At 42.6% G+C, this 13,923-nt stretch overlaps 1 protein-coding gene across 2 annotated transcripts in view; it reads left to right on the top strand.

Moving 5' to 3' along the window:
- Positions 1–13,923, top strand: part of LOC121289806 (inositol polyphosphate-5-phosphatase A) — a 568,674-nt gene that overhangs the window by 472,813 nt on the left and 81,938 nt on the right. For both annotated transcript variants that reach the window (XM_041209646.1, XM_041209645.1), the window contains exons 10-11: positions 4,004–4,099; positions 4,278–4,352. In XM_041209646.1, the coding sequence (XP_041065580.1) occupies positions 4,004–4,099; positions 4,278–4,352 (171 nt within the window). The remainder of the gene's footprint in view (positions 1–4,003; positions 4,100–4,277; positions 4,353–13,923) is intronic.

Consider the following 13,923-nt stretch of genomic DNA (forward strand, 5'->3'; position numbering starts at 1 on the left):
GCCAGATCAGTACCTTATGCATTGAGAGAAAAGGCCGACACCGAATGGGACAAGCTAGAGAAACTGGGCATTATACAACCTGTGCAGTTCTCAGAATGGGCAGCGCCCATAGTCCCCATCCTTAAACTCGACCAGAGCATCAGTCTTTGTGGAGACTACAGACCGGCGGTTAATCAAGTAGCTAAGCTACACAGATAACCCATACCAAAAGTCGAAGACTTGTATGCCAAATTGGTAGGTGGAACCACCTTCACGAAGCTTGATATGAGTCATACTTATCAACAATTAGAGTTAGATAATGCCTCCTGGGTATTCGTCACAATTAATACCCACAAAGGGTTATACTGGTACACTCGATTGCCTTTCAGCATCTCCTCAGTTTGCACCATCTTCCAGAGAACAATGGAAAGTTTACTGTAGGGACTGCCCCAGGTTGTAGTCTATTTAGATGATATTTTGGTGACAGGGTTCTCTGAAAAAGAGCACATGGCAAACTTAGAAGAAGTCATAAAATATTTCTTGCAGGCTGGAGTATGTTTAAAAAAAGAGAAGTGCCGTTCCAAGCGAGGGAGTTAATCTATTTGGGTCACCGGGTAGATTCACAGGGCCCCCACCTGATTGAGGAGAAAGTGAGAGCCATAAGAGAGGCACCTGCGCCAAAGAGCATCTCAGAACTTAAATCATTCCTAGGAATGATCAATTATTACAGACGGTTCTTGCCAAATTTGTCTACAGAAGTAGCACCCCTACATTATCTACTCAATAAGAGCCAATGCTAGTCTTGGGCGGTGCCCCAGAAAGAATGTCAAACCATTGTTACAATTGTCCAACCTATTAGTACATTAGGACCAGAGGAAAGAATTGGTATTGACTTGTGATGCATCCCCCTACATATTGGGAGCAGTGCTCTCCCATTGGATGGAAGGTAGTATGGAACGGCCTATTCGTTACGTATCAACAACTCTCACCAAAGTGGAAAAGGGATACTCACAGATAGAAAAAGAAGGGCTGTCAATCATCTTTGGTATTAAGAAATTTCACCAGTACATACACAGTCCCATTTTACTGTCGTTTCAGACCACAAGCCATTGCTAGGATTGTTCAGCGAAGACAGGGCTATACTGCCCATAGCCTTCAGCAAGAATACAATGATGGGCTTTAATCCTGGCAGTACACAAGTACACTTTCATACATAGGCCTAGTAGTCAAATTGAAAACGCCAACGCACTTAGTCATTTGCCTTTACAAGGAAAGGATGTGGAAGTCCCAGTTCCACAAGAACTTATTTTGTTGTTACATTTCTTAGATTCACCACTGGTATGCGCTCGACAGATCAGAGACAGGACAAGTACAGACCCACTCCGATCACAAGTACGAGAACAAGTACTTGATGGTTGGTCACAAGAGCCTGTATCTGATAAAATGAAACCGTACTTTAACAGAAGCCATGAAATAACCAGTTAGGATGGTATCTTATTGTGGGGAGCACAATTGATATTTCCTCCAAAGGGTGGAGAGCCATTGCTAATTGAACTACACAGCGCACATCCAGGAATATCTCGAATGAAGACCATAGCACGCAGCTACCTATGGTGGCCTTGGATGGTTGTGAAATAGACAGTTTAGTGAAGGACTGTGTGCAGTGTCGGCAACTGCAAAAGTTACCTTCAACAGCTCCATTACACCATTGGGAATCGTCAGGAAGACCACGGGAGCGGTTACACATTGACTATGTGGGACCTTTCAAGGAAACAATGTTTCTGCTCATTGTTGATGCTCACTTAAAATGGATGGACATATATGAGGTGAAGCCGCCAACGTCTTCTGCTACAATTGAGAAGTTACATCAGCATTTTGCCATGAATGGACTACCAGAAGTAGTCGCTTCTGATAACAGCATGGCATTTATGAGTGCTGAGTTTCAGTGGTTTATCAGCCTCAACGCTATCACTCATGTAAAAACTCCACCGTACCACCCTTCCTCTAATGGACTGACCGAAAGGGCGGTTCAAACATTCAAGGCTGGCATTAAGAAATTAACTGGAGATTCCTTAACAACCAAGCTAGCATGCTTTCTTTTCCATTATAGGACCACCCCTCACACAATAACAGGTGTCACACCTGCATAATTATTAATGCAACAATGTCTCAGGAAAAGATTGAGCTTAATAATGCCAAATTTAGGGGGGAAGGTGGAAAGGAGCCAGGGAAGTCAGAAAACTACATATGACTGGATAGCTACAAAAGGAAATTTACCGTGGGAAAAACGGTATATGTGAAGAACTTTGGAGAAGGACCAAAGTGTTTACCAGGTGAAATAAGTGCAGTGACTGGACCTCTGTCTTACCACATGGAGGTGGACGGTTGAGTCATACGGGGACATGTGGACCATTTAAGGAAGAAAGAAAGTATACGTCAAGAAATGATTCCGCCAGTATTCATGGCCGGGTCAGCGTTTCCTTTTGAGAGAACTCAACCTAGTACAGATGTGTCTGAAGTGTCTGTTGTTTCTTCAAGAGTGGAGGATGCAGATCTGCAGGAGCCCACCGAAGCATCTGATGCTCAGGCAACTCCAGAAAAGGAGGTCCCTGACAAGGTATCTGAAGCAGTAGAGTTGAGGTGCTCTACATATATAAGGAAACCCCCAGAAAGACTGAATTTGTAAATTACTTACCTGTATAAATATCTTGTTCTTTTGAGAAAATGGTCATTGTAAATATAAAATGTATTTCTGAGTAAAGGGGGAGGGATGTGATAATCTAATGTGTAATATACCTTTAAGAAGAATGTTATAATGGAAGATCACATGATCCTAGTATCCAATAGCAGAGTGGTATGGGCTACCTCTGTAGGTAGCGGTCTGTAGTCAGTAGTATAGAGATAGAGTCTGAAGTGTGAGCACATGTTTAGTTGCTGCTGAGTGCCTTTGTAAATAAACACAGAGTTTCTACCTATGAAGTGTCTGCTACTCAACTCTATCATTGGTACCAAATCAGCCACTCCTTACAACAAGCGTGCAAACAGGGTCTAACAAACTGGTGACTCGGATCCAACAATGATCATTTACTGGAAGCCAGGTGCTTTACCAGAAATCAAGGGCAGAATTTTCCATTCAGCGTGCGGGGCGGGCTTGGCATGCTGGACATGCGGGCATGCGTCCCACCGTCATCGCGCTGTCTCGTGATATTTTGTTCGATGGGCGCGCACTGCAGTCGGCTGCCCGCCCGCTGATAATTGAAAGGCCCATTAAGGCCATCAACAAACTAATTAATTTCAAATTTACGCTGCCCGCCCAACTTAACGGTTGGCAGACAGGCGAAAAGGCCAAGTGGCCTTTACGAGAGGGATGAGGTTTCCTAAAGCTACTACAACTTAAATAAAAACTTTCTTTGAAAAATGAAAACACGTCCCATCTCTTGTGACACGGTCACATGAGTTGGGACATGTTTCATTAATTTTTTACTGTATTTATTTATTTTTTTAACAATCGCTTCAATCTCCCTGAGGAATCTCCGTGACCGCTCCCGCCGAGCCCACCCAACCAATGAAAAATCCTGGCCTATACCGCAGAGAAACCTAGTTCTTAAAGGGACCAACACTCGAACATAAAATATAGTTTTTTCCCCCAAAAGAATATGGGCCATTACAGCACATTAAATAATTTAAATCCTGGCTCACCAAACTGAAGAAAAAATGTTCTTCAACCTTTTTGAATTTGTTAGATGATTTTAACTGAAAATTCCCAGCTGAATGAATAAGTGTATTTTTGCCACTGACCTTAAACTTGAGAGTTCCAAATGGAACAGTTGTTTCTATAATTTATTTTTAAAAAAGATCAGTTGGCAGTTTAGTAAATGAAAAACCTGTCAGGTCAATGTTTAATTCATGTTTTATTACAGTACTTTTGGTCACTCCATGCCAAATATTGAGAATGTATCAGAAAGTTCAAACATGCTTAACATTTATTTGTTCCTTTACCAACTTTTGTTTTATTGTTTTTCAGTCACTCTGTGCATCAGCAACAATGCAAACTATCCGAGCAGCAGACACCAATCAAATTAACAAGTTAATTTTCCGTGAATCAAAGAACGATCGGAAGGTAGGTCTTTTTTTTATTCATTCACGGGATATGGGCTTCAGTGGCTGGGTCAGCATTTATTGCCCATCCCTAGTTGCCCTTGAGAAGGTGGTGGTTATATAGGGTGGCAATATTTGTGATGTGCCTTTATCTGTGAGATGTGGAAATTGAATTTCAATGTTTTTCATCTTTACTAAAGGTGGTGCTTCAACTAGAAAAGAAGCTTTTTGATTACTTTAACCAAGATGTATTTCGGCAAAACAATGGAGTTGAGGTGGGTATTACCCTTTCCAGTGTGTATAACAGCTTTGTTAGCTCTATAAACACCCATCAAGTATCCAAACCTGAAAACAGTGAAGCAAAGCTTGTGTTGGTTTTCTGAAATCTGATTGGACCATTGTATTCTTCCTGACTATATCTGATTGACCATCCAAACTATCGATATCATGCAGATTTATTAATGTTATGTTTATTGTTACAGAACTTTAGTTAATCCAGCACAATACTACACAATTAAATTACTTATTGCAGCTTGTTTTTTGAGAACATTTCCTTACCAAGCTGATTTCAATGGAAATGAAAGTCAAGGAAGGTGTCTTGCATGGCTAAATCAATACTCTCTGTTTAACACTTCACTCAAACTTACATTTGCCCCTGTGAGTTCACTGAACCTTGAGCTCAGAAAAATAATGTATTCTGAAGAAACAGCTCTATCTTCGAGCTTTCAAAATATCATCTTCAAATAATCTTCCTTTTATTCTAAAGTTGTTGCTCTTTGTTAACACCATTCTTTGTGAACCTGTTCAGGGTGACAGAAGTTCGGGACTTCCCCTCCAAGTCCTGTATGTAATCAGAATACTTGGGCCAGGCTTCCATAACCGTAGTGGCATAACTGAGAGATCAGACCCCCTAAGGAATGAAGGTTGGAACAGTGCTCCGACACTCTGGGAGGAGATAGGCAATGTTGAAATAGAAAATTGTGCCTTTTCTTTAATCCCCTCAGTGAACAGAGGGACAAGTTTATTTATTTTTTTCATTCATTCACAGGATGTGGGCTTCGCTGGCTGGGCCAGTATTTCCTGCCTGGGCCAGCATTTACTACCCATCCCTAGTTACCCTTGAGAAGGTGGTGGTGGTGAACTGGCTTCTTAAAGGCAACCAGGGATGGGCAATAAGTACTGGCCCAGCCAGTGAAGCCCACGTCCCTTAAATGAATTTTTAAAAAATAAAGAGTGTTGAGGAGATGACATTGTCCATCTTCCTTTTTGATTGTCAGCATAACATTCGGACAGTTGCTTTGTATGCTTGGTTGAGGTACTGGAGGGTACCAATGCCACACCAGAGCAGGAGCTAATACCTTCAGAAAAGGAGGACATGGAAATGGCAGAAGATGGTTTTATTTACATCACTGAATTGTGTGTATTATTTAACCGTTAATTATTGATATGATATAGTGGGCCCCAGAAGCAATCATTATCACAATGTCAGCTCTCAATTAGCTTTCTAGCCTTCCTCATATACAAGAGGAAGCTGCAGGCATCCATTCATCTTATGGGCCTAATGAAGAGATAACTCTGTATTTTAAGGTTTCTTGAGTAAAAAGAGAGTGACAGGGCCCAGAGCTCATCCCCTCTGTCTCTCCTTGTATCCTAGATTGTTTGTTATTATGGGCTTTTGCAAAGTTACAAAATGCAAAATTGTTCCCACTGCCTTTGGAAGCCATAAAAAATGTCTGTGTACAAATAGCCCTTTGTATGATTAATGTTTTAAAGCCAAAAAAAGATGTGTATTATATCAGTATGGAGTGAGTCTACAATATAGCGCCTTTGGGACATAAAGTACTAATTTGTTAAGAATGTTTTTGTGGCAGAGAAAATGGTTAAGTGGCCTAAAGGCTGTTTTACACTGGGCAATAGCATTCATAGCAAATCAGAGTTGATCTAGACTGAATGTGATAGTTCAGCATTTACACTCATCTCTGCCCTGAAGCAATTCACATGCCAGATGACATCAAACATCAGCCCCTAACTCATGCGCTGAGGGTTTCCTCAGGGGCAGCAAGTAGCAGGGATTTGAAGGTGATTGTTTACATCAGCCTGAATCTAATCAAAGTGAATCCCAACCGGCTTTAACCCATCATCAGAAGGTGGAAGTTTTTATCTGAACAAAGATCTGAGTAAATAAGTCTGCACCATTTTCTTTGGAGGTTAGAATGTGAAACATTTCCAAATTGAGAACAAATACAAATTGCACTGTTGTATAAATGGGGTTAAAGTGCATGAGTGCCTGCTCTTTCAATCAGTAAAAATTTCCCTGCAGTGATTAAATCACAGATACATTAGGGGGAACCACAGAATGCCCAATCTATTACATGAATGGGAAAGATCTGCTTGAGATATTTTTCACTTGTGGAATAAATCGAGTTTAAAGCATTCTGTTGTTTCAATGCTGGATAATGTTTTTATTTAGGATTTGTTTTATTTCGGAAAACAATATAAACCATGTTAAGTATTCTCCTCATTTTAGGTATTTGGAGGGTGCTTCTTATTTCCCCAAATTTCATATTCTCCAGTTCAAAATTCCTCAAACAATCTCCATGGCTCATTCAGTAGTTTAAATGCATCACCTTGTGATACACTGAACCCTAAATACTCGGATGATTTCCATAATCCCTAATCTCTGCAGAGTGTCTCTGTCTCTCTGGACCAGGGAAGCAAACACTTGGCCAGGGTTCTGGATTGTGACTCTGGCTGGGAAGCCTATACTTGAATAAGCAATGATGAAAATACTTTCAGCATTTTCTGTTTCTATTTTAGATTTCCAGCACCTGTAGTATTTTGCTTTTGTTCTATGAATATAGATATTGGACAGGAACAGAGATTAGGTTCAGCAGTGATGACCCTCAAGTCTTGTAGTCATCTTATACCCAAAGAATGGAAACTTGGGTGGGAGACTAAATGTCCCCAGACTGAGAAAGTGGTTTCAGGCGAGGAAGAGTAACCCTAATGCAGAAAAAAATTGCGAGAGTCTGATGCTTTAAGAAATAATTAAGTGCTTCTTTAATTCACCCTGAGATGTTGGGTGGGATTTCCTGGCTCCGCCCACCGTCGGGACCGCCCAGTCCCACCGAACATCAATGGACTTTTGGCTGGGCTGCCAAATCTCCCATGGTGGGTCTCGCAACAACAGGGCCGGACACTCCCGGCCATTGTCAGTCAATTGGGAAGATTGTATGTCAACATTGCTTCGTGACTTGAGGCAGCTGTTAAAAAGGTAACATTTGACACATTTGCTTGTGAATAATAAGTAGGAAAGTGTGTCACTGCACTTGAAATCATAAGTTAAATTAACAGCAGTGGCGGGGGAAGAGAGAGCTTACAATTATGATACCATCATACTAGTGTGTGATATTTTTCACAACATGTATGTGACCGTGTCAGTTTAATTTCACACAGAATAACAAAACCTTTGTTGCTTATGAAAAATGGCAGCCAGTCTACTGCTCAAATATTGTCACATTGGTCGACCATGTGACTACTAAACAACTTTAGTGTTCAGTTTAATAACTATGAATAAAGCTTGGGATTATAATAACCGAGGCGAACCATTCAGTCCTTGCTTGTGATAATGTTTTGTGTTTTACTCTTGGGCCAGAACCTTCGGGTCGGCGTGCAGGGGTGGGCCCCGCTCGCCGACATGTAAAATGATGTGCGGTGATGTCGGGCGTGCGTCCCAATGTCACTGCGCATCATTCTGATTTTTGGTTTGGCGGGCGCACACCAGAGTCGACTGCGCACCCGCCGAACTGTCAAAGGCCTGTTAAGGTCATTTAAATAGCAATTAAAGTAATCAACGGAGGCGAGAAGCCCAGGCGGCCTTCGCATTTATCATGAAACTTCATCCATGGGCGGGATGAGGTTTCATGAAGGATTTATAAATCCAATAAAATTTTTATTAAAATTCATTGACACGTCCCAGCTCGTGTGACACTGTCACATGAGGAGACACATCTGAATTTTTTTTTTCTTTATTTAAATTTTGAAAAATGAAATGAATCTCCCTGAGGCAGCTCCCTGCCTCAGGGAGATTTCTGCACGCCGGCTTCGACTCAGCCTACTCCCCCCGCCCGCACAGAGAGCACTCAGTGCTTCCGGGTGCATGTCACACTGGGTGGGCCTTAATTAGCCCGCCCATGTAAAAAGGCGGCACGCAGGCGGCGATCGCCCACGCCCATTCCCGCTCAGCATCCCCGGACAGAGAGAAAGTTCCCCCCTTGATTTTCAGTTACATGGTGGGACAGTTTCTGAGCCACTCCCGTCACAAAGCAACTGCATTACGGTAGCAAGGCCTTTAGAATTAGGGCAGCTGATACTGCTCCTGTTTCCTTCTGGAATGCAATCCTGCAGTTCACAGTGTTTTACTGTATGGCTGTGCATGGCCCATTTCATACCTTGAGGCAGAATTTTCACCTCGGCAGGCGGGAGTGCGCCCAACCCACTCGACCGTGAACTGATGCGTGATGACTTCAGGCAAGCGTCCCAACATCAACGCGCATTCGCACGATAGTTCGGTTGGCTGGCGCGCATGGGAATCAGCAGCCCGCCCACCAACAATTAGAAAGCCTATTAAGGCCATTAAAGTGTTAAATAACTTAAAGTTTTCGCTGCCCGTCCAACCTTACGGTTGGCGGGCAGATGAAAAGGCCAAGCGGGCTTTGCGCTTTTTAGAAAACCTCATTCACAGGCAGGATGAGGTTTCCAACAGCAATTAAAAATAAAATAAAAATAAATAAATGGAATAAATATTACATCTCATTCATAACATCTCCCTGCTCATGTGATAGTCATGTGATAGGGGGACATGTTTTTTAACATTTAAAAATTCTTTATTATTGTTTTTCAGAACCCATCATCTTCCTGAGACAGCTCTGTGTCTCAGGAGCTTTTCCAGTGTGTACCTGCGCACATATGTGAAGTTCCTCGCTTGCCCCGCTCTCCCCCTTCCTCGGCCCCCGCCCCCACCCTCCCCCCCAACCCCGCACAGGGCAGTGCTGAGCGCTGCAGCATGGGTTTCATGCTGGGTGGGCCTAAACTGGCCTGTCTGAGTGAAATCCTTGTCCAGCCCTGATCACGGGTGGCGATCAGCTTCCTAACCGCCCATGCCCACCCCTGCCGAGCCCACCCGATAAAGGGCAAAATTCTGCCTTTGGTCTCACAGAAGTCCTAACTTGATTGTAAAACTGTTTAAATAACCATCTAGCGCAATTGTGCGAGATTTGCCTCGGACTTGCTCAGTGTGCTTCAGTGTCCACTTGGGAGGTGAAACCCTTAAAGGAGACCAGACCTTGTTCAGTTTTCTCAATGTTGCAATGTTTGTCGTATAAATTTAGTGCTGTGTTTATTCTTAGACACGTTTACACTTTTTCTAAAATGACTAATTTTTTTTCTGGGAGAAATTTTTATGGCTTTTTTTTTTACTTTTTAAAGTAAGTTTGTTGTTGAAGTGCCTGTTCACAGTTTTCTTAGTTGACGTAGTACAAACCAAAAGAAGGCATGAGCAGGAGATCAATCAGTACCAGATCATATTTGCAAATCCGAGCGCCCTTAGCGGCTACAACGGAAGAAAATGCCCTTACAAGTTGCTGGGAATTAGCAGCAAGCCATATTTTTGGCACAATAAAAGCAGAAAATACTGGAAATATTCATCAGGTCAGTCAGCACCTTTGGAGAGACAAAGAGTTAACGTTTCAGCTCGATGACACTTCATCAGATTTTTATCATATATCTACATCAGTTGGCTTGAAAAGTATTTTAATTCCCTTTCCTATTGAATAGCATGAAACCACTTCCAAATGTAACTACAATGGTGCATTTCCAAAGAGCAGGATTTACTGATGCCTACCATGTAATTAACCTGAAGCCCTATCTTGGGTGTCAGTAAGTAACTATGGATGGGATTTCCCAGCCCTGCCACCAGCAGGCATCATTGCGGGCAGGATGGGAAAATTTGGAGAGATGTTGATTTTTAACAATGCCCACCAGTTAATCCTGCCCTAGTCCTTCTGTCTAAGTGCAGAAAGTTGGACCTCACCATCAGAAACAAGTCTTTCAGCAAGAAGACAAACTGAAAACAACATGGATCCACCCCAGATCCAAACACTGGTACATGTTAGACTATGTTATTGTATGACAGGGAGATCTCCAGGATGTGCCCTCTGCCCACTCCCTTAGAGGTGCAGAATGCTGGTCTGACCATCGACATTTCAGGAATATTGTGTTTTTGAAGATGAAATCTAAGGTGCTTTGGCACAGAGTCAAACCACAAAGGAAGCTTTGGGGAGGCGATGGTGTAGTGGTATTGTCGCTGGACTAATAATCCAGAAACCCAGGGTAATGGTCTGGGGATCCGGGTTCAAATCATGCCATAGTAGATAGTAGAATTTGAATTCAATAAAAATCTGGAATTAAAAAGTTGAATGATGACTGTGAAACGTCAATTATCGTAAAAACCCATCTGGTTCACTAATGCCCTTTAGGGAAGAAAATCTGCCATCACTACCTGGTCTGGCCTACATGTGACTCCAGACCCACAGCAATGTGGTTGGCTCTTAAATGCCCTCTGATCAAGGGCAATTAGGAATGGGCAATAAATGCTGGTCGCTAGCCAGTGACGCACACATTCCATGAATGAATAAAAAAAATTGTTGTTAAAGACATGGTCAAGTGACAAGAACAGGCTCAAAAACTAGCCACAGATTTGCTGATATCTTGGAGGACAATATTGCCGTTGAAGATTATTGGAAAAAGTTAAAGAATGTTTTTTACAGCATGTCGTCTGAGGTCCTAGGATCCATTAAATGGAAACACCAGTGGCCAAGACATAGGCAAGCTTCTAGACGAAGCACACAACCACAGCACTCACAGATCTTACATATCTGACAAGAAATCACCAGCAAGGAATGCTAGACACCATTGCGCAAGCACATGCTGTAGGCCAAACTAAGAGAGATGAAGAACTGATGGTGGGAAAGCAAGGCTGATGAGCTTCAAGCAGCTGCGAATAAAAATGACCTGAAGACTCCAAATGAAGATCTGCGAACGGCCTACGGCCCCAAAATCAGCAATATGGCATACATCCTCTCAGCAGATGGCATCAGGTCCCAACAAATAGGCATGAAATTCTATCTTAAATAGTCGTTTGGTAGTAGAGAATTTGAGTATTGCTGAAAAGAGAGACTTTTTAAACTAAGCTTTTCATCTTGCATTTATCAGGACAATTCACAAGAATGCCAAATGTAAAGGGTGACTGACAGTTAACTGCCAAGCATTGTTTGAAATGGTCAAGGCATTGCCCTGAGGACCAAACCAGTGAATGATTGTCACTTAGGCGCAATGTTTGTACATATTCTTTCCGTCTGCAATGAACAGAGCCCTGTGTATTAATATATGTAGCTTCCAGCACATTTGCATGTATTGACCAATCAGAGTTAAGCTGCCTGGCTTAAATTTCAAACAATGCTTGGCAGTTAACTGTCAGTCACCATCAACTGGTGCATTCTCCATGGCAACACCTCTACCAATCAGAGTTCACTTGCCAACCAATCAGCACTCCCTTCTCATATAGTATAAATTGTTGCTCCCTTTACATTTGGTATTCTTGAGAATTACCCTAATGAATGCAAGATGAAAAGCTTCAACAAAAAAGTCTCTTTTTTCAGCAATACTCAAGAATTATCTCATTGGGCAGAGCTGTTCAGCAATCTTCTAAATCAACAATCCATAGTATGCAATACCATTGCAACACTTCCACAGCACCACACTCCAGAAAGGCTTGCTCTCAATCCTTTTCCAGCAGAAGTCACGAAAGTCATAAAGCAATGGGCATGTCTGGGAGCTATTGGCATCCCACCTGAAGTATTCAAGAATGGAGGGAATCACATGGTTAGGAAGCTCACTAGTCTCTTCTGCCTAATCGGAAACCAGGGCGCTGTGCCCCAAGCTTACAAAGATGCCTCCATAACTCATCTGAACAAGCTATTTGTGGCAATCATCGTGGAATATCACTTCTTTCAACAGCAGGAAAAATTCTCGCAAGGGTTATTCTTAATCAGGTTGTCACTCACCTCATTGACTCTTTGTATCCAGAATCATAGTGTGGATTCCCTGCAGGACAAGAAACAGTGGACATGATCTTTGCAGCATATCAAATTCAAGTAAAGTTCGACAACAGAATAAGGACCTCTATATGTTGTTCATTGACCTGACCAAGGCTTTTGACACAGAAAACCAGAAGGCCTGTAGAAGGCTCTGTACAGATATGGTTGCCCTGAAAAGATGATTAGTGTCATTCGCTCATTTAACGATGACATGATGGCCAGCGTGATGCAAAGTGGTACGTCATTGGATGCCATTCCTGTCACCAACAGCACCAAGCAAGGCTGTGTATTGGCTCCAGCTCTGTTTGTCATATACTTCTTGGCCATGCTCTAGTGTGCACTCAAAGAACTTGACACAGGAGTAGACATTCAACTCAGCACAGAAGGCAACCTCTTCATCTTGCTCAATCCTTGCACAAAGTTTACTGAGCAGCTACTAAGTGAACTCATGTTCGCAGACGACTGCACTTTCATAGCACGTACTCCGGAGGACATTCAGCTGCTTGTTGATTGCTTTGCCCTAGCCTTTGACCTAAGTCTGAAGAAGACAGAGATCTTGTATCCGCCCCTGGCTACATATACCAAGACCCTACAGTCACGGACAACAACTTATCCCTCCATTCAGTCCAGAAGTTTTGCTTTCTTGGGAGTATCCTCTCCAATAACTCTAAGCTGGATGATAAAATCAACTATCGCCTTTCAAAAGCAAGCTCAGCGTTTGGCAGGCTCACTCATAGACTTTGTAAAGTACATGGAGTTTCTCTCAGAACAAATATGAAAGTCTACCAGGCATTATTAAATCACTTAGTTTTACATCACTTCTTAATGGGTGCGAGACTTGGACAACCTGCCCACATCACATAAAACAACTAGAAGCATTCCATCCCCACTGTCTGAGTCTATTTGCAACATCAGGTGACAGCACAAAACCCCAAAATCGAGGTTCTTGCAAAGTGCCGCATACCTGGCATCGAGAGCAGACTCATTAGAACTGAGCTTTGCTGGGTCAGTCATGTGGTTCGCATGGAGGATTCCCGCATTCCAAAGGCAGCTGACCACAGGAACCCGCACCGCAGAACATCCCAAACTCAGATATAAAGACAGCCTGAAAGCCAACCTCAAAATATTGCAAGCTGGATCCCAATATATGAGAGAAAAAAAAATTAACCTTGGACAGATCCAATGGAGAAGTCTCAGTCATCAGACATTTTGACATCATTGAGGAGAACAGAGTCAAGTGTCCTCAGGACAAGTGAGCGCAACGCAAAGCCAATGCCTCCATCCATCCTACCAACACTGACTTCAACTCTCAATCACACATAAATGAGCAAGTTCTAATAACGCGTGTGCTCAGTTTTGCACTGGGAATCAATCGCATGTGAGGGGAACGTGATACCCACTACACTAGAGAAACATTGACTTCAGATGCAGAGTTTCAATTGGTTGTGCAAATCAGGGCTTGTTCTAACATCACACATGAGACAACATCACAGCAGACTGTAATTTTTTTTACTGTACACTTACTCGTCAAAGCAACCCACCATCATCGCACGGTTCCAACTGCAAGAACATCAGTACCTTACCAGCCCTGAGTTTGTTCGAGGTGGAGGATGTGTGAGCAATGGAAATTCAGGCAAACAATGTATCCCATTAGCCATGCCTAATTCCAAACTATCACCTACCACCAACC

Source organism: Carcharodon carcharias, chromosome 17, assembly GCF_017639515.1.
Source record: "Carcharodon carcharias isolate sCarCar2 chromosome 17, sCarCar2.pri, whole genome shotgun sequence".
Lineage (NCBI taxonomy): Eukaryota > Metazoa > Chordata > Chondrichthyes > Lamniformes > Lamnidae > Carcharodon > Carcharodon carcharias.